The sequence below is a fragment of the Petaurus breviceps genome, unplaced genomic scaffold (genome assembly GCF_028583685.1).
Source record: "Petaurus breviceps papuanus isolate PSGF00001 unplaced genomic scaffold, PetGlider_PUasm1.0 90734, whole genome shotgun sequence".
In the NCBI taxonomy this organism is placed as follows: domain Eukaryota; kingdom Metazoa; phylum Chordata; class Mammalia; order Diprotodontia; family Petauridae; genus Petaurus; species Petaurus breviceps.
Genome location: NW_027187327.1, coordinates 12,693,674 through 12,719,111, shown reverse-complemented (window position 1 = coordinate 12,719,111; position 25,438 = coordinate 12,693,674). Strand labels below are relative to the sequence as shown.

At 37.1% G+C, this 25,438-nt stretch overlaps 1 protein-coding gene and 1 pseudogene across 1 annotated transcript in view; both read left to right on the top strand.

Annotated features, from left to right (window-relative positions):
- Window positions 1-23,728, top strand: part of MTO1 (mitochondrial tRNA translation optimization 1) — a 40,070-nt gene extending 16,342 nt beyond the window's left edge. The window contains exons 7-12 of the mRNA XM_069067026.1: window positions 606-736; window positions 5,267-5,471; window positions 5,558-5,729; window positions 13,618-13,736; window positions 15,237-15,397; window positions 17,487-23,728. Of these exons, the coding sequence (XP_068923127.1) occupies window positions 606-736; window positions 5,267-5,471; window positions 5,558-5,729; window positions 13,618-13,736; window positions 15,237-15,397; window positions 17,487-17,648 (950 nt within the window). The 3' untranslated portion in view covers window positions 17,649-23,728. The remainder of the gene's footprint in view (window positions 1-605; window positions 737-5,266; window positions 5,472-5,557; window positions 5,730-13,617; window positions 13,737-15,236; window positions 15,398-17,486) is intronic.
- On the top strand, window positions 5,819-13,608 carry LOC138145389 (NEDD4-binding protein 2-like 2 pseudogene; annotated as a pseudogene).
- Window positions 23,729-25,438: the final 1,710 nt, after the last annotated feature.

Here is a 25,438-nt window from a genome sequence, read left to right as displayed (position 1 = left end):
GGCTTTATGTAGAAGGTGATATTGAGTTGTATCTTGAATGAAAAGAGGGATCATATGAGAAGGGAACAAATTCCAAACATAGGGAAGAGTCATTGCAAAAACCCACAAAGAGAAGATAAGAATATGATGTAAGAGGAGTGATATACAATAAGACTGGTAGTTTAGGTTGGCACAAGGTTCAAATAGCTTTAAAATCTAAAGTAAGGAGTTTATATTTTATCCTAGAGGTAATAGGGAGCCAGTGGAACTTAATTAAGTAAGGAAGTGACATGGAAGAAAATCATTTTGGCGGTAGCATATAGAATGGCCTGGAGCAGGAGAGCCTTGTGGCAGAAAGACCAGTTAAAAGGCTATTAGAATAAGAGATAGAGCAAGAGGTGATGAAGGTTTGAACTTAGGTAGTGTATGCATGAGTATAGAGAAGAGATCATAGTTTATGTCACTGCTTATAGTCTAGGAATAGAAAACCTAAACACCAAACTATTTCCATGAAAGTACTCTGTCTTGTTTATTGAATGAATTATAAAGATATTCCTTATGCCATTTCTACTTTGAGGAAAATCTAGGTCATGTTACCTTATCCTTTTTGCTTATTCTTTGGATAGGTTATGGTGTTCAGTATGATTATTTGGACCCCCGTCAGATCACTCCTTCTCTTGAGACTCATTTGATTCAGCGGCTTTTCTTTGCTGGACAAATCAATGGTACCACTGGTTATGAAGAAGCAGCCGCCCAAGTAAGTGACCATATATGGAGTGTAATGGGATAGCATTTGTAAGATCATAGATTTATACTTGGAAAAAACCTTTGAAGAAATCATGTCCAGCCTCCCTCATCTTATACATGAGGAAAAGTAACGTCCTAATGGGGTTAATGTTGCCTAGGGTCACCCATAGTTAGTATCTAAGGTAGGGTTTGATTCTTATTCATTAAGGACTTACAGTGTTTGTAGCATTAAGCCATGCTTTAGGGAGTACAAATAGAAAAGCAAGCAAGGTAATACCTACTCTCCAGTAGCTCACATTCTGTTAGGGAGAAAACACATACAGGACAGTTGAGCTGAAGGTCAGATGGAAAGACCAAATGTGGTGGTCCTTAAAGTGTAAGGACAGATGACAGAGCCCCCATGTTTTTAGGATATAATGGCAGATCAAATGGCAATACCTTGGGGCTATAAAATAACAATTGGAAGTGGAATATTTATTCATTGTATTGCTAGTTTTGTGGAATTACAAGGGCAGTTACTGTCTATTTTGTTACATGAAGAAGTTGAAAAAATTTTTCAAGCCAAGTCCACATATTTTCATAGCGACTTTACTGCAAAGGGAGAACATAGCAAAAAGTATGTCGGAAAGTATGGTTCAGATTTAATAAAGGAACAATAACAAAGGCTTGTAGATGACTCAAAAGACAGGACATCATATATTCCAAACAAGACCCTAACACAGATAGTCGGGGATCTTGAGTAAGCCCAAGAGCCACAGAAAGAACCTCACACACCCCCACTGACCCCCCGGCCATGGATTCAGCTTCTAGACTAGCCTTTGCAGCCATTATCCAAGAAATGAATGAACCTTTGTGGATTCAACGTGGTATCTGCTTTTAGAGATATTGCAGCCTCTACTTCTTTAGCTACTAAAAATCCAGAAAAAGAAATTTCTTACTGCCAAAGTCCTCAGTACTACCACATAATTAAACTTGATAAATGGATGTGGTTTAATCAGTGGAAATAACATTAAAGAGGCTGTATTGTCATCTTCTTTGCTGCTATACCGTAAGAGGACCATGGTGCTTTTATTTCTGATTTGCAGATGAAATTATATGTGTGTGTGTGTGTGTTCTCTCTCCCATTATAATATGAATATCATATAATATCATAATGAATAATTTGGAATATTATAATATGAATTCCTTTAGAGTAAAGACTGTCTTGCTTTTCTCTCTGTATCCCCATTGCTTAGCACAGGGTTTTCACATGGTAAATATTAGATAAATGTTTTTTCTTTCATTTTTACTAAGAAGCCTCATATCTATATCTATACATATGTCATAAATACGTCATTAAGAGGTTTGGAAGGATATGATGAACACTAAACTATTACATGGATAATTAAATTGATCATATATATGTATATATATATATATATATATTTTTTTTTTTTTAAAGCAGTTGGGGTTAAGTAACTTGCTCAAGGTTACACGGCCAGGTGTTTCTGGGTGGGTGCTAAGTGTCTGAGCCCGGATTCGATCCCAGGTCATCCCGACACTGGGGCCAGTGCTCTTACTCACTGTGCTACCTGGCCGCCCCAAATTGATCATATTTTTAACAAAAAGAAAACATCTAGTGATGACTTGCAGTCATTTCTGAATTGGCTGTCTATATACAAACTAATGATTAGTTTCAGTAGAGATAAAAATCAACTAAGTCAGAAGAAAGAATACATAAAGAAGACAACACTAAAATAACAGCTTCAACCAGACCTAATCAAATGACTTGCTGTCACTAAGGAAGTTGGAAATGGAAACTACTTCCTACAGAATTTTAATTGATGTAAAATAGATGCCGCACCAAAGAGTTCAAAAGATTCCTGAAACTAACCTAATCAGTAAATATTTTATCTCATTACCAAAGGTGGTAACCAAAAATAATACCATTTTTAGAGTATAAACATGTTAGTAAATCATTGTAGAGGAAGATGTTGCCTCTTAAAATAAAAAAAAACAGTGGAAATATAAGCAAGTCTGTACAGAGTCTGACATTAGGTTTAATTAAGTGAGTTGATCACAAAATATATATAGATGCAAGCTAGAGGAGGATATTAAGACAGAAATTAGAATAGATTTATCAGACTTCATAATCTATTTTCAATATCATAGTCACAGCCAAGCAGGACGAAGTCATGACTGTCCTTGACCTGAATGTTCCCTGGCAGAGAGCAGGAAACTAAGAGAAAGCAGCACATAAGTGTAAAGGGAAGAATGACTCTTCCCTTCCTTCTGTACCTTCATGATACCCACACCCTGTCTGCACATGTGTTCTTCAGATGAGAACTACAATACTGAATTTGCTAAAGGAACTTAAGATTCTCATGACCCTGGAATTATTGCAATCTGTTTTTATCTAAGTTTCTCATCAAGTCCTGAAGGGAATTCCCCTCCACTGAAAATGACCTTGCCCTCTCCCCCCGAAAAAAGAATCTGCCCTCTCATTCCAGAACAGTTCTAAAGCAAAAGAAGAAAGCTCCAGTAGCAACTAAAAAGAAAGAAGAACCAAATGCTCCTGATTACTTCGTTACATCTTTTTCTGGGGCATCAAGCCCTTCATATTCATTATGAATGAGGTATAAAGATACTTACTGCACCCCCTCAAAACTGTCTTCCTGTTGGAACATGTCAAGAGCTGGGATCTCAGGAAAGAGTGGCTAAACTAGACAAGATTCAGAGAAATTGGAAAAACTTGTGTGAACTGAAGCAGACCAAAGTGAGTAGAACCAGGAGAACTTTATACAATGTGACTATAACATTATAAAGAAAAACTTAACTCTGATCAACATAAAGACCAATCACCATCCCACAAAGCTGGTGATATATAACAGCATGACATGTTTCCCACATCTTGGCAGACAGTTGATGGACTAGAGATACAGAATAAGCCATACATTTTAAAATAGAGCTATGGATTTGTTTTGTATGACTATACTATGTTCTTAAAAGGGATAAATTTTGGGGGAGGGCAGGGAAGAAGAGAGGAATAAATTAAGGGATAATAAATGTCATGCTAGAAAAAGAAAGGAAAGAAAAAAGAATCAGCAGATCATTAAAAGACAACAGAGAAAGCAGATGAAAAGTCAGAAGAGGACACACAAGCAGAAAAGTGTTGATTGTCCCATATTAAATTTGAAATATACAAAAAGAGCTAAACTGCATGTAGTGGGTATTCATAATCTCTGTTCTTCCGTATAAAGGGAAATGTTACTATTTGCCAAGATCACAATGATAAAAGGTTGTCTTTTTTTTTTTTTTAATTAAGCTATCTCAAAGAAGGGAACATAACCAAAAGAACAGAAAAAAGATCACAGAGAATATTATCAAAAAGCTGATCGATAGAATACCAATAATTAAAAATTACTAATTTCTCATCATTACAAAAATAATTTACACATGTACTAAGAATATCCTTGATTAAAATATGAGAAGGGAATAGTTTGCTGATGTTTCCTACAGCAGACCTCACCTTCACAGTCACACGGTTGCCTGAAAGGTGTAGAAACTGGAGTTTCCTGCTGTCTTTATTGTTTGTTAGTACAGAAAGCTTTCAACTAGGTAGAGTAAAGTTTAGCCTTAAAGATTCTTGTCCAACAACTAGTTTCGTATATATGTGTGAATATCCCTTCATAACAACCACCACAGACATAACTGATTACTCTATCAAGTAAGGTATAAAACAGGGAGACATATTTCACAAAAGTGTTTGCTACTATCATGAAGCATATAAAGCTTAGAGTCCATCTGGAAGAAGGGTTCCCTATAGATGCTGAGGTCCTCTGGATGCTTTGTATGCAGAGGAGGAAAATGACATTCCAATCAATTAACATAACTTGCCCTTGGTCACATGGTTGAGGGTCAAACGGTATGAGGCAAAATTTTAACCCCATACTTCTTTTTTTTTTTTTTAAGCAATCGGGGTTAAGTAACTTGCTCAAGGTTACACGGCCAGTTATTTCTGGGTGTGGTGCTGAGTGTCTGAGCCCAGGATTCGATCTCCAGGTCGTCCCAACGCTGGAGCCGGTACTCTTACTGGCTGAGCCACCTGGCCGCCCCTAAGCAATTGGGGTTAAGTAACTTGCTCAAGGTTACACGGCCAGGTGTTTCTGGGTGGGTGCTAAGTGTCTGAGCCCGGGATTCGATCTCCAGGTCTTCTCAACACTGGAGCTGGTGCTCTTACTTGCTGTGCTACCTGGCCACCCCAACCCCATACTTCTTGACTTCAGATTCTGATAGTCTGTCCTTTATGTCTCACTGCCTCTTAAAGCATTGCACTTCTGAAGTGTAGAAGAGAAGCAATGCATTTATCCTTTCTAATTCATTAGCCATTCTCAGTTACAAAATATGGGCCATATTTTTAAGCTTCACTTAAGTTCTTTGGTGGGCTTCATATTATTTTCTTATGCTATCAGGTTGTGATCCTCTTTAAATAAGACACATCTGTATTAACTTCATAATTATCCTTAAAATTTTTCAGGTTTTGGTTTTGGTTTTTTTGTAGGGTATAATAGCTGGCATCAATGCCAGTCTTCGGGCCAGTGGCAGACCTCCATTTATCATTAGTCGCACAGAGGGCTATATTGGGGTCTTGATTGATGACCTTACCACACTGGGCACCAGTGAACCATATCGAATGTTTACTAGCCGAGTGGAGTTTCGTGTGTCTCTCCGGCCTGATAATGCTGATAGCAGACTTACTTTCCGAGGTAATTATATCTTCTCCCTGTGATTTCTGTACTTGACATAACTGGCTTTTAAAAACTCATCTTGCTCCTCTGTTTTCTTTCCCCAGGCTATAAGGAGACTGGTTGTGTATCTCAGCAGCGGTACAATCGAGCTTCTTTGATGAAGTCTTCTTTAGAAGAAGGAATTTCAATGCTGAAATCTCTCCAGTTTTCAGGCTACAAATGGAAAAAGTTGATTCCAGAAGCTCCAGTTAGCATTGTTAAAAGTGAGCCTCAAAGGTAAGAGTTTGAGTAGACCTTTCTTATTTTTGACAGCATTCAAAATAAAAATGATTTTAAAATTAATTTTTAAATTAATGGCATTCCCCATGCCCTGGCCTCCCAGTAACCTCTGTTCTTCTTGTGGGTGTTTACTCTAGAGTTCACGATGCATTATTGTGAAAATTAATCTAATTCTTTGGGAGACATTCTAAAAAAAAAACCTAGCAAGTGAAACATGCGATAAAAAACTGAAATCAACAGAAGAGATTTATACTATATTCCGTGATGGTGGTGACCATTTTCACACATCCTAAGAGAAAACAGAGAACAACTGGATACCTTTATCCATCTTTGATGACAAGGAAAATGGAAAAACTCGGGAGAGCAAAACTGAAACTACAGTTTTGTTGAAACTTTTGGGGGATGTAATCTCTTATAATAGACCAGATAATATTGAATCATTTCTTTCAGAAAGCTTACAGCACGCAAATCCTACAGCAGTATCCATGAACATCAGTGAAGTATCTAGAAATAACTGTACTTATGTCTCTGGAAATATTAGAGCAATTAGAATGGAAAGAAATCACACGGTATATATCCCAGTTAGTGGAGAGGAAGTCGAATAGCACAAGCAAAGCATTTACAGGACCTCTTTACAAAAGTCTGAAAGCTTCACACCCAAGTCACTGGTACAGTGGAAAACAAACAGAACCCTTCTTCTTCAGTCTTCTGACTGAATAGAGACAATAGTTATCTGAGTTTTACAAAGAAATTTTGGAGCTAGAGAGTAAAAAAAGAATTTAGCTTATATTGTCAAGGCCATTAATATGACAATTTAAAATCTGATGAAGAAAAGAAAGATACTTGGTTTGATACTATACATTCATCCCTTGGTGATCAGTATTTTAGTAATGAGTCAGGTGGTTGGAACACTGAATATCCAGTTAATGGACAAGTGGAACCTGCATTTTTTAGCAGTCCAGTTCCTTCCTTTAGGCCCGAATGGCAAGCAGTGGGATCCTCTAGTTCCTGATGGTCTTTTTCCTTCTGGATTCAGTTGTCATTTAAGTTTTCAAAGGTTTAATCCCTCTCCCTGTCTGTCTCCACTGCCAAATGTTTTCCATGCTCAAGATGTTAAATTATGTGAAATGTACAATGGATGTAATGTAAACAGTGGCACCACAAATTGGAATTGCCTGACATTTGATCAGACTAACAGATAATCTGATTGTTATGGGAGGAACAGTATCATACAAACATCTAGAAATGGCCACAGTGAACAAGATGGATGAGAAAGTAATGGTTTCTGTGAAATGAGAGAAGAATCTTGGGAAGACCCTTCTCTATTCCAGATGGAGAAAATAGACAGACTTATAAACCAGCAGTTCCAAGAGGAAAAGCTAAAGAGGCTATTTATCCTTTTAAGAGGTCTACTCAGTTCAGGGAAAACGACATAGTCTCGTGTTCTGCTTGGTCAGAATCATGGTGGCATCATCTTCAGCACCAATGATTATTTTCAGGTATATATATAACGTTAGACAACTTGGTGATGCCCATGACTGGAACCAGAGCAGAAAAAAGAAAGCTATTTATCAGGGAAAATCTCCAGTTTTAATAGATAACACTAATACCCAAGCTTGGAAAATGAAACCTTATGTGGAAATGGCTACAGGCAAAGGATATCAAGTGGAGTTCCACGAACCTGAAATATGGTGGAAATTTGATCCTGATGAAATAGAAAAGAGGAATAACCATGGGGTGTCTCGTGAAAAAAATTGCACAGATGTTGGATCATTATGAGTATAAAATGTCCATCTCTATTGTAATGAATTCAGTGGAACCTGCACGTAGACAAGTCTGAGACTTTGAAGACAGAGGTGAGGAGGCTGTGTAGATTCATGGAATCACTTTAATGTTGCAAAATAACTAATATTCAGTCAGCTTTCAACTAAAATGAGCTTGTGGCTTCCCCTTAAAAAACAAGCATTGAGACTTCCTGGAGGTTTTTTTAAATAGGTTCAAGTCTAATAAAAAAGAAACATCATTACCTCACAGAGCAGAGTTTGTTCCCAGAAAGCTGTTTAAATTTTAAAATGTAAATTAAAAATAGTATATAAATTGTAAAAAAAAAAAAAAAGGAGGAAAAAAATTGTGGAACCTTTTTTACTATTTTCTATCCCTTCTTAGCAGAAGAGGAAATAGAATATATAAATAGAGCTGTTTTAGAAAAAGAAATTGAACAGACCATAAATGAGCTTTAAGAAAAAAGCACCAGGACCAGACAGATTTGTAAGTGAATTCTGTCAAACATTCAGAGACCAATTAATTCCAATATTAAATAAATTATTTGGAACACCAAACTTCTTTTATGAAACAAATATGATACTGATACTTAAGCCAGGAAGAGTAAAAACAGAGAAAAAAATTATAGACCAGTTTCATTAATTAATATGAATGCAAAAATCCTAAGTAAAAAACTAGCTAGGAAATTACAACAGTACATTACAAAGATGATACATTATGAGAAAGCAGGATTTAACATAAGGAAAACTTTTGACATAGTTATATCAACAATAAAAGTAACAAAAATCAAAAGATTATATCAATAGATGCAGAAAAATTTTTTGATAAAGTATAACGCTTGTTTCTGTTTTGGGAGGGGGCAAGGCAGGGCAGTTGGGATTAAGTGACTTGCCCAAGGTCACATGGCTAGTAAGTGTTAAGTATCTGAGGCTATATTTGAACTCAGGTCCTCCTGACTCCAGGGCCAGTGCTCTATTCACTGCACCACCTAACTGCCCCAACACTCATTTCTATTAAAAAGCTTTCATGTGGGGTGGGTAGGTGGCGTAGTGAGAAGAGCACCGGCCCCAGAGTCGGGATGACCTGGGATTGAATCCGGGCCCAGATACTCAGCATCACACCCAGAAATAACTGGCCGTGTAACCTTGAGCAAGTTACTTAACCCCAATTGCTTAAAAAAAATAATAAATAAAATAAAAAGCTTTCATCCCTTCTTGATCACCACATCCATGACCCCCTGCCCACCACACATTTTTTTTTGTCTTAGTTTGTCTTTTAAATGTTTATGAAATGTCCTAGGAAAAAAAAGCTATTATAAATATTGTAGAGATAACTTGAGTGGTTTATTAGGCCAGCTCTAAAATAACATACTAGCCCAAAAAAGTGCTAGTGTCCAGGCGTGATTGATCAATGCAATCCATTTATTGATACCATGAGCAAGGTTTTTATAGAGTAATGAAACAAAGAAGGTAATTATAGGTGACTTAGTTTTCTAATACTGCTTTGTTCAATTTCAAGATGCTAGAGGGTGATGTCAATTTAGGCCTTGATGTTTATCATGTCCTTTGATGATTTCCAAGCCAGATGAATAGTGTCTAAATTGTATGGGTGAACTAACACCTTCTGGCTAGAATCCCAGAACCAGGCACAGCCCTGGATCACCAAATATCAGGAAGGCTCTGATTTACAGTCGCATCACAGAGAAAACCAGGACTGGACAATACAGACTGGCCACTGGAAAAACCCGGAGCTAACTTCTCTAGGACTAGCCTGATTCCTGGATCAGGTGTTTTGGCTCCCTTCAAAATATTTTTGTACTAATAGTTTCTTTCCTTTTTTATTTTAAATCTCTTTGGGATACAGACCTAGTAGTAGTAGTGTTGATAGATCAAAGGGTGTGCACAATTTTATTGCCCTTTGGGCATAGTTTCTAATTGTTCTCCAGAATGGTTAGAACAGTTCACAACTTCACCAGCAGTACATGTCCTAATTTTCCCACATCTCCTCCAACATTTATCATTTTCTTTTTCTGTCATATTAACCCATCTCATAGGTCTGAGGTAGTACCGCAAAGTTGTTTTAATTTGCATTTCTTTAATCAATAGTGATTTAGAGCAGTTTTTGGTTTGACTATAAATAGCTTTAATTTCATCTGAAAACTGCCTATTCATATCCTTTGACCATTTATCAAATTTGAGTCAATTCTCTCTAATATATTTGAGAAATGAGGCCTTCATCAGAGACACTTGCTGTAAAAATTGTTTCTCAGCTTTCTGCTTTCCTTCAAATTTTGGTTGCATTGGTTTTGGTTATGTAAAGTCTTTTTAATTAATATAATCAAAATTATCCATTTTGCATTTCATAATGTTCTCTGTCACTTGTTTGGTCATACATTCCTCCCTTCTTCCTTGCTCCTCTAACTTGTTTTTGGTATTGCCCTTTATATCTAAATCATGTACCCATTTTGATGGTGCAAGATGTTGGTCTATACCTAATTTTTGCCATACTGTTTTCCAGTTTTCACAGCAGTTTTTGTCAAATAGTTCTTTTCCCAAAAGCTTGGGTCTTTGGGCTTATCAAACACTAATTACTATGGTCAGTTACAACTGTGTCTTGCGTGCCCAATCTGTTCCATTCCACTGATCCACCACTCTATTTCTTAGGTAGTATCAGATTGTTTTCATGATTATCACTTCATACTGCAATTTGAGATCTGGCACAGCTTGGCTACCTTTATTCACTTTTTTTTTTTCATTAATTCCCTTTATATTCTTGACCTTTTCTTCTTGCAAATGAATTTTTAAATTATTTTTTCTAGCTCTATAAAATAATTTTTGCTGTTTGATATGGCACTGAATAAATAAATAAATTTAGGTGAAATTACCCATTTTTAATATTTATAAATAATAATAACTGGCTTTTATGTAATGCTTTAAAGTTCACAAAATATTTGAAGTAGTTCATCTGAGCCTCACCAAAAAACCCATAAAGTAGGTATAATTTCTGTTTTACAGATGAGGAAACTGAGGTTCAAAGAGGGTTAACTTGTGATCACACAGTTCAGTAAATATTAGAGGCAGGATTTTAATCACGGTCTTATATTTCTAAGTCCAACACTCTTGTTTTTTCATGTTGCCTCTTAACTTTATAACCTTTAAACACTTTCTGGAACGTAACATGTCTATTAATATGTCTTTCTCATTACCCCTCCTTTTCCCTCTCCTACACTGACAAATTTTTCTTTAAATATGAAAAACAAATCCCTCAATACACAGTTACATAGTCCAGCAAAACAAATTCCCATATTAGCCATGTCCAAAAATGTGCATCTCTTTTTGCATTTTAAGGAAATTTTTATCTTCATTCTTTTGGACCTTTGATTTATCATGATGTTGGTTAGAGATCTAAAGTTTCATTGAGGTCATAACTACCCATTCTGCCCTAGACCTTCTTCTCTTCCCTCTGTACTATTTCACTTCATGATCTCATCATTATCACTTTGCTGATGATTCCTAGATCTACTTTGTCTTGCCCTACCCTCTCTGCTGATCACCAGACTCATGTCACCAACTGATTTGTTAGACATCTCAGACTGGATGTCCCGTAGACATCTTAAACTTAATGTGTTCAAAACTAAATTCATTATGTTTCCTCCCAAATCCTTCCTGATTCTCAGCTTTCTTCTTACTGTCAAGCACACCATGGTCCTCCTGTTCACTCAGGCTGTCAGCATAGGTGTCATTCTTAACTCCTCACATTTTCATGCACCTCCCCCACCTGTAACCAAGTTATTGCCAAGATCTGTCAATTTTACCTTCATTACATCTCACATCCCCCCCTTCTCTCCTCTGACACTACAACTACTGGTACAGATACTCATCACCTTGTGCCTGGACTATTGCAATAACCTTTTAGTTAATCTCCCTGCCTCAAGCCTCTCCCCACTCCAGTCCATCCTCCACTCAACTGACAAATTGTCTTCCTAAAGTACAAGTTTGACCATGTCACCTCTCACTCATTAAATTCCATTGGCTCCCTGTTACCCCAGGAACAGATATTAAATTCTCTTTTTGGCATTCAAAACCTTTTATAACTTGACCACCTTATATCTTTCCAGTCTTACACCTTACCAACTCCCATGCACTCTTCAATCCAGTGACACTGGCCTCTATGCCACTCCTTAGACAACACATTCCATCTTCAAGCTCAAGTCATTTTCACTGTCTGCCCCCTTTGCCCTGGAATTCTTTTTCTCCTCACCTTGGCCTCCTGATTTTCCTGACTTCAAGTCCTATTTAAAATCCTATGGGAAATCTTTTCCAATCTTTCTTAATGCTAGTGCCTTCCCTTTGTTGATTATCTCTTAATTTATCCTATATCTGGATTGTTTTGTACAGTTGTTTTTGTGTTTTCTCCATCATTAAAGTGTGGACTCCTTGAAAGCAGGGACTTTTTCTATTTTAAATATAAATAAAGTTATCATGTAATTTTTTTCCTCCCCCCACCCTTGCTGGCTACTATTAGGCACAAATGTGTATGTATGTATAGATAGATATAGCTATGGATATGTAAAATCGTTCTATACATCTATTTATCAGTTCTTTCTCTGGATGCAGATAGCATCTTCCTTCATAGGTCTTTTATTGTCAATTTGGATATCTGTGATAATCAAAATGACTTACTTAGTTGAAGTGTCTTTAGCATCAACAGTTGTGTGCTTTTGCACGTAGTGCTGTAGGTGCTTAATAAATATTTATTAAATTAAATTTGTTGAGTGCAGTTGTTCTATGCTAATTTCCACTTACGCAGCCACCACTGTGTGGTGTCCAGGTCTTTATCCCTTCTTGCCTACTCTTCCTGCATCCAGTTCATCCTTCTCTCTCCACATAGCTGCCAAATTGATATTCCTCAAGTGCAGGGCTGATGATGTCATGTTGTTGTAGTAATTGTGTATATTGTTATTCTGGCTGTGCTTACTTCACATCGGTTTACGCAAGTCTTTGCACACATTCTCTATTCATCATGTTCATTGTTTCTCATGGCACTGTAAATAATCCTAGACTTTCTTTGAGGCTCAGCTCTAGTGCCATCCCTTCTCTCCTCATTCCCCCAGTTGTTAGTTACTTCCCTCTCAAATACAGTGTACTTTTTTTTTATATTTCCTAAGAGGCAGTGTGAATTTGTATATATCCTGAGAGGCAGTGTGGCCTCCTGGATAGAAGGCAGCATTGGAAGGAAGACCAGGTTTTAAGTTTTGCACAAATTGCACTCTTGCACAAATTGACTATGTAATCCTGGGCAAGATATTTGGCCTCTCAGTGCTCTGGACAACCCTGTGTAACTATAAATTACAGAGAAGGTGGCTACCTGCCTTGGTAGATAAAGTTCCCTATATCAATGAAATCACAGGCCCATTCCCTATCTCATAACTCCAGATCTGCATTTACTTATGCTTAGCACAGAGTAGTGTTTTAGTAAATGCTTGTTGATTGAATTTTTTAAATATAATTAAATGAACCATGGAATTTCTATCCTAATGTGACTCATGCTATTTGTGAATATACACCAAAACAGTTAACATCAAATTTTAGTGTAAATAAAAATGTTCTATAGTTGTACTACTGTTTTTTGTGCTTTGCTTCATTTTCTACCCAAAGGATGGCGGGAATTTAGAGTAGTCATAGAAAGAAACTCTTGAGATAAAGGGAATGGAGAGCAGACTAGACATATGCAGTAATGGTTTTGTCAACAACAAAGAAGCTCAAAATTCAATAACTACATTTATATTAATTTTTAGAACTTTGAAAAACTGCTACTTTGTTTCATTTTCTGCCGAAAGAGGAAGCTTTCTGCTTTCATTCCATCTGGTTACTTTCAAAGATGGACTTATTTGGTTCCCCTAATCAGTTGCATTTTTTTGTTGCACATGACTCTTCTAGGTGGACTTTTTTTTTCCTAAAATTTAGCAGAGTTGGCAAAAATAAGAAGATGATGTCATTTTTAAATATGATTCTTTGCATGGAGGTACTTCGTGGACTCTGATTCTTTATCTGCTTCATGTGATTTGTGATTCCCTTGTTAGTAAACCTTTTGCTATTTGCAGTGCTCTGGATATTTTGAAATATGAAGAAGTTGACATGGCAGTGTTAGCAAAGGTTCTTCCAGAACCCTTGACAAAGTTTACTGAATGTCGAGAACTAATGAACAGACTGAAAATAGAAGGTAAAGTATGTATGTCATTTTCCCAAGCTCCTTGAGGGTACAGACTGATTTTTCACTTTTCCTTTGTTTCCCCAGGCACTTAGCACAATTCCTGGCAATAGATGTTTAATAAATACATATTGACTGAAGGCAGCTTCTGGCCCTAGTGTTATTCCCATAATCTTACAAGGTTTTGTGATTCATTGGTGTTTATTGCATGGCCCAACGTAATGTGATAATATAATAAAGTTAAAACTCACTCAGCTGTTTAGATCACATTCAGCAGTCTTGCCATTACCATGCCTCTGGATCTTAGCATACCCTCTTCATACGATATTCACTGCTCAAAATTTTGAGGACCTGTGGTGCTATGTAATATGGATCTGTCATTGGATTATGTTTAGATGTTATCTTCTCCAAATCCCTCATTTTAGTTTATTGCAGTAGTCCAGAAGAGAAATGATGAATACCACCTCCATGAAAATCCTGGGGCCTTATCCAGAGCAGTTACAGAAAATGAGTTAGAAGAGCCAAAACTAGAATACAAATCCAGTATTCCCCTCCATGCTACTTCTAGATACTAAGGGAAATCTTAGTATCTTCTCCTTAATCACTATATATTTGTTTCGAATGTATACACACATAACATCCTCACATTTTACTTACCCAATTTAGTGGTAGGGACAGATAGCATCCAAACTTTTATCTTCATTATGATATCAAAGCACTAGTTTTTTTGGAGATGAATTCTCTTCTTTGGTTAATAGAGATCTACCAATAAGTTGGACTTAATAGGTTTTCCAAATTTATACTTCCAGAAGGAAAAAAGGTACTTACTGTGACAAATTTTTGGTTTGGAAGCTTTTCATCAGTGTAATTTCTAAGCTTTCTCTTTCTAGACTGGTGATTGCACTTATTCCTAGATTTCAGGAGAAAATTAGTCTACTCACTGTTACCACTAAATGTTTCCAGCCAGAATTTGTCTTTTCCCATCCTAATACTGAATTTAAAAACTGGTCTAGTTACCAGCCCTTTCCCTTGTTGTCTATGGAACAAGCAAAAGGTCCTTTTATTTCACTTTTTTAATTTTTTAAGATGTTCCAAGTATGTCCAGCAGTTAGCACAGTGTCTAATACATATTGATTAATTGATTGATTGGTAGCTTCAAAAATATATGTATGTTAGCTGCTAATTTAGAGTATTAGAATAATTGGTGAATTGTACCTTTAGCACAGCCTTTAGAGATGGGCAGGTTCTGCTCATCAAAAATTCATTTTAGGCTTCTTTTATATGGATCATTATTGTAAAAACATTGATTCATAGTGAAACTCAAGACTCTGGAATATAAATTGAGGGACTAGATACACCAAGTCTTTGCATTTAAATAAAATCTATCTTTAGAAATCTTTATTGAGTTTTAGTTTTGATTCCAGTTTTCTTTTTAAATGAGGACGATATGCAGAATATCTAGAATATCTGTACATAATGGAACATAACTTTTCTACTTTTCTTCTTCACCAGCCACTTACGAATTAAGTCTGATTCTTCAACAACAGGAAATAGAGGAAGTTCAACGAGATGAAGCCCTTCAGCTCCCAAAAGATCTTGACTATTTGACTGTCAGAGATGTTTCCTTGTCCCAAGAAGTTCGAGAGAAGCTACATTCCAGTCGCCCACAAACAGTAAGTGACACGTGAGAGGACTGTGACATGTATGAGGAAACTGAACTTTAATTTTGTCATGAGTATTAGGATGTCTGGGGCTTTGTCAGGGTTTTTTTGAGTTCCTTTATTTTTGTGTGGCAGAGACTTGAACAAAGAACTTCTAGTCAAGAATTATGGTTTAAGTATGATTTTTATCAAGGACAACAGTGTTATGTGTCATCTCTTCAAAATAATTTGTATTCAGGGCCTAAAAAGAATCTAATGAGAAGAGACATGGGAAGAACAGTGGCTTTTGGTTTAGGAGCTCCAGGTCCTGCATATTACCCTTTGTATGACCTACAGCAAGTTACCTCAGTTCTTTGAGCTTTGTGTTCTTCATTTATAAAATAAGAGGTTGGACCTTCACTTCTAAGGTCCTTTAAAGTTTTAATTGCTGTGATCTTATATCTGTATGGAAATCTCATTTGAGAGGATGGACTATGAAAGGCATAGAATTATTCTTAGTAATAATTATTGATTAGTAATTTCAAATGAAGGGCAGTATGGAGTAGTGGATAAGACCTAAGATCTCAGAGTCAAGAAGTCCTGGATAGATTTAAGTCCTATTTCCCAAATATATGGGCTTTGTGACCCTAGTCACTTCATCTCCAGGTGCCCCCCAGGCAACTCCATAAAGTTTCAAAATAGATGTTGACCTGCTTTAGCATTCATACATTTTCTCCCCAGGCGCTCACTGTAACAGTGAAATCACAAGTTCTGTCCCTTGCATCTTCTCCTTCCTTCCCTCCTCCCCCCCAGCTGCCAATCACTGAAATCAAGTACTATGTAATAAACCCTACCTAGCCTTTCTGTTAACTTTTGGTTATATTTTCCTAGGAGGAAAACTCTAGAGCAATGGTGTCAAACTCAAATGGAAACTGACTTAGAAAACCTGATTTCAGGGGAGGCTAGGTGGCGCAGTGAATAGAGCACCAGCCCTGCAGTCAGGAGGACCCGAGTTCAAATCCAGCCTCAGACACTTAACACTAACTAGCCGTGTGACCTTGGGCAAGTCACTTAACCCCAATTGCCCTGCCCTCCCCCCTCTAAAAAGCAGAAAAAAGAAAAGAAAACCTGATTTTATCTATTTTGTATTGTATTTCTATTTATTTTGTTAAATATTTCCCATTTACATTTTAATCTTATTGAGGAACACTCAGGAATATTATGGGTGCTATTTGGGTCCCCACACCAGTCAGCTGCTCTAGAGAGGGTTTATCATAGGCAAACTTTTTTCTTTAGCTTACTGAAAAAGGGAATATATGAAGTATGCTAGAAAGAGATAGACTTTGATAAATGTAATCACTGCCAGTGCTCTGAATTTTATGAAGTGATGACATTTTCTGCAGATCTAATGTTTTTTAACCTATCTACTATATGTTAGACTTGTGAAGTACATGACATCTTCCTTCACATAGTTTGAAATATATTAGATAAGGCTAAACAGAGCAAAATGGAGGACACTAACGCCACTAAGCCCATTCTCGCTGTCCTAGTTTTCATATCATATGAAGAAACAACTATCTAATCCTAGCTCGGACATTTTTGTGACCATTTATCTTTCTCTAAAATGGAATCATGTCTATTTATGTCCTATATAGCTAATTTTGCAAATGTTAAGTATCAGATATTATTGTTAGCAAGTTCATTCTAAAGTTTTTAACTTCTGCATTATTAGTGTTTGTTATAACTGCCTCTAAGCAATTAATTGTACATGGTTGGAGAAGTGTATTTAGTTGGTAGTTCCTCTTTTCACAATGGAATTAGGGATATCACTGTAAGGCATACAGTCCTAGACCTGGTATTGGAAAGATCTGTGTTCAAATCCAGCCTCACATATTTACCACCTGTTTGATCCCAGACAAGTCTTAACCTCTCTGCCCCACCTTATTCATCTGTAAATTGAAGAGAATAGAACTTACCTTCAAGGATTGTTGTGAAGAGTAAACAGAAGAATAGTTAATAATTATTATTCATAATTAATCCTAATAATAAGTACTTTGCAAACCTTAAAGCACAACAGTTATGATCATGGCTTTTAAGTGTATTTACTCTTTTAATTTTTTAGATTGGAGCTGCTAGTCGAATACCTGGGATGACTCCTGCTGCCATTGTTAATCTTCTGAGATTTGTAAAGACCACTAAGCAAAAAGAGGAATCTGTAGATAAACTCTCTCTAAATAATCGATACTTAAGTGACACAGACAGACTTCAAAAGATAGAATTATAGGGGGTGGCTAGGTGGTACAGTGAGTAAAGCGCCGGCCCGGAGTCAGGAGGACCCGAGTTCGGTTCCAGCCTCAGACACTTTACACCCACACAAAAAAACTAGCTGTGTAACCTTGGGCAAGTTACTTAACCCCAATTGCCCTTCAAAAGGCAAAAGGCCAAAAAAAAAAGATAGAATTATAGCATTTTATTTATAGAAGTGTTTCTGAAGGACTGCTGAACCAATTTCTTAAAGGAATATATACAACAAGATAAACTAATTGATAATATGCCTAACAGCCATCAAAGTGTAATGTATATACTTTAATAGATCATTGTGGAATTTTCATCGATTTCAAGAGAAGAACCAAAAAATACCCTCTCAAGTAACTTCAATTATGTTTTTAAAGAAATAGTTATTAGAGGAAAGTATTCAAAAAAATGGGGAGACTTGTGTGAATCACTGCGGTGTGAAGAGTTTATACAATGTCAGCAACATAATCGAGAAAAACAACTTCAAAAGACTCTAGAGCACTATCAAGGCAGTGACAAATCATAGTTCCAGAGGACTGAAGATGAAGCATGTTATCCACTTCTTAAAAGAATGATGAGACTGAAATTGCCTAATGAGACATGCATTTTTTAACATTGGTCCCTTGAAAAATTTGCTTCTCAGGGGCAGCTAAGTTGCCCAGTGAATAGAGCACCTGCCCTGGAGTCAGGAGGACCTGAGTTCAAATATGGCCTCAGACACTTAACACTTACTGGCCGTGTGACCTTGGGCAAGTCACTCGACCCCAATTGCCCTGCCTTCCCCCCTCCAAAAAGCAAAAGAAAAAAGAAATTTGCTTCTCTTTTGGAAGGATTTTGTTTTTTCCTTCTCATTTTTGTTTGTTGAACAGAGGAAAGATTAAGTAGGAGGAAAAGAGACTCAGTGCTTGACTTAATAAAGGGGGAAAAAGAAAAGAAACTATTTACGTAGGATATTGATTGCAAAATGTTGAATTAGGTGAGCTTATTTGTATAACCTACATGTTTTATGCCCAATTTAGTATAGTAATAAAACAAACCCTGGGCTCAGCATAGAATTGAACCTAAAAAAAAATCTGAGTTGGTTTCACTAGGTAAATTTCATCAGAGAATATTAAACATCTGAATCTTCCAACCTTTTATGAAGTACAGCATATTTTGGTTTTTAAGCTAGTCAAAAAGGCAGTTTCAAAATCACTAGATAACTTGGGATTTGAATCTTAAAACACTAACAGAAAGTATTGGGCTGAATTCAGTTGATATAATGGGACTAGAAAGAGACAAGTAGATCTTTTTTCTCCCAAAGGAAAAAAGACGTAGCTAAATAGCATAGTGAGATAACAGGGGAAATTCCATTTTTCTTCCTTTTCCCCCCACTTATGTAACGCCCCTAATTTGTGGCATTCCCACATCGCTAGTGGGAGAGGGAATATAAACAGGGCAACTCAAGATCTCGGGCTGTGTCCCAGCTGGGACTCCTCTCTATCTATGATGCTGGCATCTGCTGCTGCTGCTGAGAAAAATTGGTCTTTAACTACTTCCAAACAGATTCCTTATCCATTATTCACTATATCCCTATTTTATGTGTAGCACACACTAGCTGCTTCTGAGCATTTAGGTTTCCTTTTAAACTAGGGAGATCAGAAATCACCTTGATGCTTATTAATTTCTCTTAAAATATGGTATTCATATTATGCAATCTTAGGGAAGCAACAGCATGTAGTCATTTGCTATTTTGTAATAGATTTTTCAAGGAAATTAGCAGTTTCATCATTTCTTAACATGAGAAACCATTGCAAAACCACCAGCAACAAGTTTCATTTCTAATCATACATTTGGCGAAAAAGACCACACTCCTACTACTTTTTTATTGGGCAGATAGGTAGCGAAGTGGATAGAGTGCCAGGCCAGGAGTTAGGAAGACTCATTTTCTTCGAGTTCAAAACCTTTATCAAACACTTACTGTCATCCTGGGCAAATCATTTAACCCTGTCTGCCTCAGCTCCTCATCTGTAAAATGAGCTGGAGAAGGACATGGCAAACTACTCTGGTATTTTTGCCAAGAAAACCCCAAATTGGATCATGAAGAGTCAGACACAGCTGAACAGCAACAAACTTTCATTGCCACAGAAGGTCAGGACGATTTTGGCATCAGGCTTTCCCAGTCTGAACCTGGGACACACAGGCTAGCTACCTCAGGTACTACCTTGGGAGGTATAGAATAAGACTTATGTTGTAATTTACTCCTTTGTCTGAAGGGTAGTAATTCAGATCTCTGGCACTGTCCCAGAAAAAAATTCTGTTCTTGAACTCAGTTCCTTTCTTTTCAGGAAAAAAGGGATATAGTGTTGCTCCTTACTGAAGTGCCCTATTCTCTGAGAAATGCTTGAGAATCGCCCTTTTTTTGGACAATCCTAGAACCTCTAAGTCACCTCCAGTTTTTAAATTTCTTTTTGACTCAAGGCATTGCACTTCTGTGCCACTTTGTTGTAGGAGACACGAAACTGCTTTTAACATGACTTAAAATATTTTAAAATACTTAAATGTTAGATCACTTGTGTAAAATTTCTCAAAACAACAAAAGCCACCCTATCTTCCAGGTGCTGCTAGTCTAATAATGGTACAAGATGTTATATGTTGCTATATTTAGACCACAACTGTCTTATGAAAATCCACAGAAATCCCTGTGATCACTTCACTCAACATCAACTACTCCATAAAAATTCCGTATACCCTTCTTGCCACAATGATTAGTTTGTGGCAGAAGATTGCTGAACTCTTAATTTCCTGAATATACCACGTGCCACTGCTAAGTAGTGGGGAATTTGCCAGGCATGAAAGTTAACATTGAAAAATATAAAATAAAAAGCAGAAACAACTGAAAAATATTGTAAGTGTATTTAACATATAAATTACATTTATGAAGAGGAAACCCATATTTTAAATTAGAATTTTAAGCTCAAGTGATAGCCAAGTAATTAATGATTGGCAGCGCTTTCAACCATTTCATTTAATGACCCGGTTCTCAGAAAAAGCCAAAAATCAGTAGCTAAAACTTTGTACTTCTACCAAGGTTGTGCACTTAGGACTCCATGGAGTGCCAAATATATTCTCCCAAGATGTGCCCTTGTCTTCTATTACAATGGTCAGAATCCTTGTGTACAGCTATCTCCAAAGACAGTTGTTCTTTAACAATAAAAGGCACAAAACCTTAAGAATTAGAAGGAAAATTAAAAGTCCAACATGTTTCCGAATGCAGGAGACCTCTTCATCTTATCCTTTACACATAGGCTTAGTTTGGATATTGGATACAGAATAACACTGCTTTGTAAAGCAATCTGCATTAGGGGGGAACTGAGCAGTAGATGAGGGGAAGACTTCACAGGGGAATAGTTATAGAATAGAGGGGTACCTGGACATGGAGTCAGGAAGACTTGGGCGTAAATCCCACTTCAGTCACTTACATGCGTGACCTTGGGAAAGTTAGTTTAATTCTCTGGGCCTCACTTTTCTCTGACGTTTCTGATGTCTAAAGTCCCAGCTTCTAAAGACCTTATGATCACCGGAAATACTGGACTCAGAGTAAGAGTGCCTCCTAGGATAAAGCTACAATGGGCATCCCACTGCATAGTAACAAGCTTTTATATGGGGGGGAGGATGGGGGACCCTTTTGCTTCCATAACCTATGTCTTCCACCCTCTGAGGGAATGATAGGCCTAGTATTGCTTTCTATTGCACTTTGATCCACCCAAAGAGTAGGGATTCCTTCCCAACCAGATTCTACCATTTAGTCTACTGGGATTTTCCAAAGTGGGGTCCTAGTGGTAGTAAAGGAGCAAACACAAGGTGGTCCATAGGTAAGAATATTCACCTGTTTCTATGAGACAATGAAAAGGTGAGGAAAAGAAGAAATGTGGCAGTTTGTATGTAAGCAGAAATTGTATGTAGACATGTCTTGAAAGCAGCCTTAACTTTCATTTCAAATATTCCTTAGTTCTTACAATAACCTTTTAGAATAGGGGGAAAAAGTTATCAGTACCAGGCACATGGATAGGCATTTAATAATCTAATAATGTCATTAACCATATTCAACTAATAGGGAGACAAGAATGGGTAAAAGAATAAACTAGAATAGAACTAGTTCTGAATTTCATTTTCATAAAATATAAATTTCATAAATACTTAAAAATCAATTCCTAAATATTCCCAGAAATTTGTTACAAAGATAGTAAAAATAGTTCAAATCCACAGTAATCCTCAAGTCTCAAGTCCAATCTAATTTCTACTCTGAAATTTGCCAGTCCTTTAAAAATGGAGAACAAGATTTGAATTTTCCATTTTTTTTTCCTCTTACTATCCCCAAGGCAGAACTGCTAATAAGTCATGAGAAGTTCAGCTAGACATGCCAAAGGAGGAAAATAGAAGGAATCAGGGCAGGGATAACCTAACAAGATAGTTAACTAACCCTTGAATTATTAACGTTGCTGTGAACTAGACCTCATTCAGGTAAAGTCCATAAATAATTATTAATGATATGTCCATTTGAAAACTCAGTTTCCATTTTGACAGAGAACTTCCCAGCAATTTAATAGGTTTTCAGTAGTTCCTGTGATCAGACTAATATACTGCTGGTAGAGTTATGAAGTAGTCCATTCTAGAAAGCAGTTTGGAATTGTGCTTTTTAAAAATGACTTGAAATGTCCATATCCTTTGACCCAGAGATCCCACAAAAGCATCAGACAGAAAAGATCTCATATGCAACAAAATATTCATTAATAGCACTTTTTGTGGTGAGAAGGAACTAGAAACAGTAAATGCCTATTGAATGGGGAATAGCTAAACAAATTGTAGTATGTGGATATAATGGAATTAATATCCCTTAAGAAATTATGAATGTGGGGGTAGCTAGGTGGCGCAGTGAATAAAGTGCCGGCCCTGGAGTCAGGAGGACCCAAGTTCGGTTCTGACATCAGACACTTAACACCCACACAAAAACACTAGCCATGTAACCTTGGGCAAGTTACTTAACCCCAATTGCCCTCCAAAAGACAAAAGAAAAAAGAAATGAATATGAAGGATTCTGAGAAGTATGGGAAGACTCATGAAATTATGCAGAATAAAGTAATAAGGACCAGGAAAAACACATAAAATTGCAATAATGGAAATGGTTCAGAATGGGAGGGAAGTATGCCATTTAATTAAGGATGTCTAAGTTTGGCAGAAGAGGTGAAAAAATGCACCTCCCTCCCTCTCTTCTTTGCACAGACAGGAAACTGGGTGTGGAACATCACATATACAACACTTGAAAGACATCCTGGTGAGTTTTACTAAACTTTTTTTTGTTGTTGTTTCCTCTTTTTTTTTTCTTTGTTACAATGCATAGCTCTCTGTTTAGGAAAGGGAAAGAAAGATATATCTAAAAATAAAGGTGATATAAAAACAAAAAATATTTTTAACAAATTAAGTAATTGTGGCCAAGAAAATTCATCACCATGTATCCATCCTAGTAATTAGCCTCTTTGCATTGATGTTAGAAACTTGGACAAATCTTAGAATGAATGGCAAACACCTAGTCAATCACCAGTCCCTTACTTGAAGCACTTCCAGGTTAGCAGATCCAAGCAGTGCTTACACTTCTCTATGCCTGAGAGGGGGCAGCTAGGTGGTACAATAGAGTGCCAGGCGTGGAGTTGGGAAGACTCATTCCTGAATTCAAATATGGCCCCGGACATTTACTAGCTGTTTGACCCCGGACAAGTCACTTAGCCCTGTTTGCCTCAATTTGCTCATCTGTATAATGAACTGGAGAAGGAAATGGCAAACCACTCCAGTATCTTTGCCAAGAAAACGCCAAACGTGGGCACAAAGAGCTGGGAATGACCGAAACAACTGAACAACAAACCTGATGAAGCACCAGGACCATAAACATGTAAGCTACTGTTCTGAAGACAAGTTTTTCCAGGTGGACAGAACAATAAAAAATGAACATAATAGATTGCTTAGTCAGCTTATGGTGGTATTAAAAATACTTATAATAGTAATACACTACATAAATGCAAGACTTTATTATTACTTTTTTGCCTTCTTACTGCCTCTGCCATTTATTCCCTGTGACCTGGGAAAGTCCCTTAACCTTTCTATGCCTCAGTTTTCTCATCTGAAAAATGAGGGATTGAACTAAATGACTTTTGAAAGGAATTTCAGTACTAAATCTATGATCATTCAACCATCAAGTCTCAGGAAAATGCAGCAAAGACTGAGTGCACTGTTCACTATCTATTGATAGATCCTGTCAGCCTGGGGTCTCAGATGTCATATGGCAACTCTTAGATCTTAAGGAACCCTTATTTTACTTAGACGATTACAATGAAAGAGTAACTAGATGGAACAGGTCAGTAAACAAGCATTTATTAAGCACTTACTGTGTTCCAGGCACTGTACTAAGTGCTAGCTATGTGAAGAAAATTGAAAACATGGTCTCTGGACCATGTTAAAGTAGCTCACATTTCTAATGGCTTCACCTTTTTGTTTGAACTTCACATTACCAATCTGAGAATTAAGAATACTCAAAGGATTTCTTCCCTCTACTGATAAGGACAGTTGCTTAGGGGTGTCTGGAACTGAAAAGATCATTATATTTAGAAATGGAAGAGACCCGAGAGATTCCCTAGTCTAATATCTCTGAATCTGTTTATTTCTCTATAAAATGGTAAAGTAATTTGTCCAAGGTTATGCAAGGCAGTAAGTAGCAGGTCTGGAATCTGAACTGTGTCTATGAGTGCTGAAGGGAAGAGGCTTTACAGAAAACACTCTTTTCTGTGCAGCACTTGCCGCCATTCTGTTGTTTCATTGTTGTTTGTCCTTCATGCTCAAAGGGGACCAAGGAAACATCATGATGTCAGGTCAGTGTACAGTATGTCCAGCCGTGGCTGATCATATCAATATGAGCTACCACAGGTTGGCCACAAGTAGTCTGTACGACTGTCATTTGGAAGGGAGAATTCTCCAAATTTATGCATCAAATCTGTGGTCACCTTTGCGTATAAGTGGCAGCGATAGGTGCAGGAAGGTCTGATATGTGTTTCCCAGCCAAGGAGCATCCAGAGACTTCTCTCCAGGCCATGCCTACTTCCCCTTCTCTATTCTCCCTTTCCTACCTGACTCTGTGGTGTGTTCCCAAGGATATGATAGTAAATACTCAACAATCAGGTCTCCAGAAAAAAAAAAAAAAACTATGCATACATAATATAATTTTAAGTTTAATTTGCCTTATTTTAAAATTTTTATTTATTTATTTTTAGTTTTCAACATTCATTTCCATAAGTTTTTAATTTTCTCCCCCTCCCTCCTGAAGATGGCATGCAATATGATATGGCTCTACATATACATTCCTATTAAACACATTTTCATATTTGTCATGTTGCTTAGAAGAATTATAATGAATGAGAGACCATGAAAAAGAAAAAAAATAAAACAAAAAAGAAAATAGTCTGGTTCACTCTGCATTCCAACTCCATAGTTCTTCCTCTGGATGTGGATGGCATTTACTACAATGAGTCCTTTGGAACTGTTTAGGTCCTTAAATTGCTGAGAAGGGCTAAGTCTATCAAAAGCAGTGTAAGGGTTATGGGATTTAAAGATCTCCCATGCCCCACGGACGTGCTGACATAGCAGAGCAAGAGAAAGTGAAAAGCTGAGCTAACGGTCCTGCGGTTGGCAGTTGGCGGCGGTTGCCTTTTTTTTTTTTTTGAGTTAGGACTCCTGCTGAGGACTGCCAGGGGC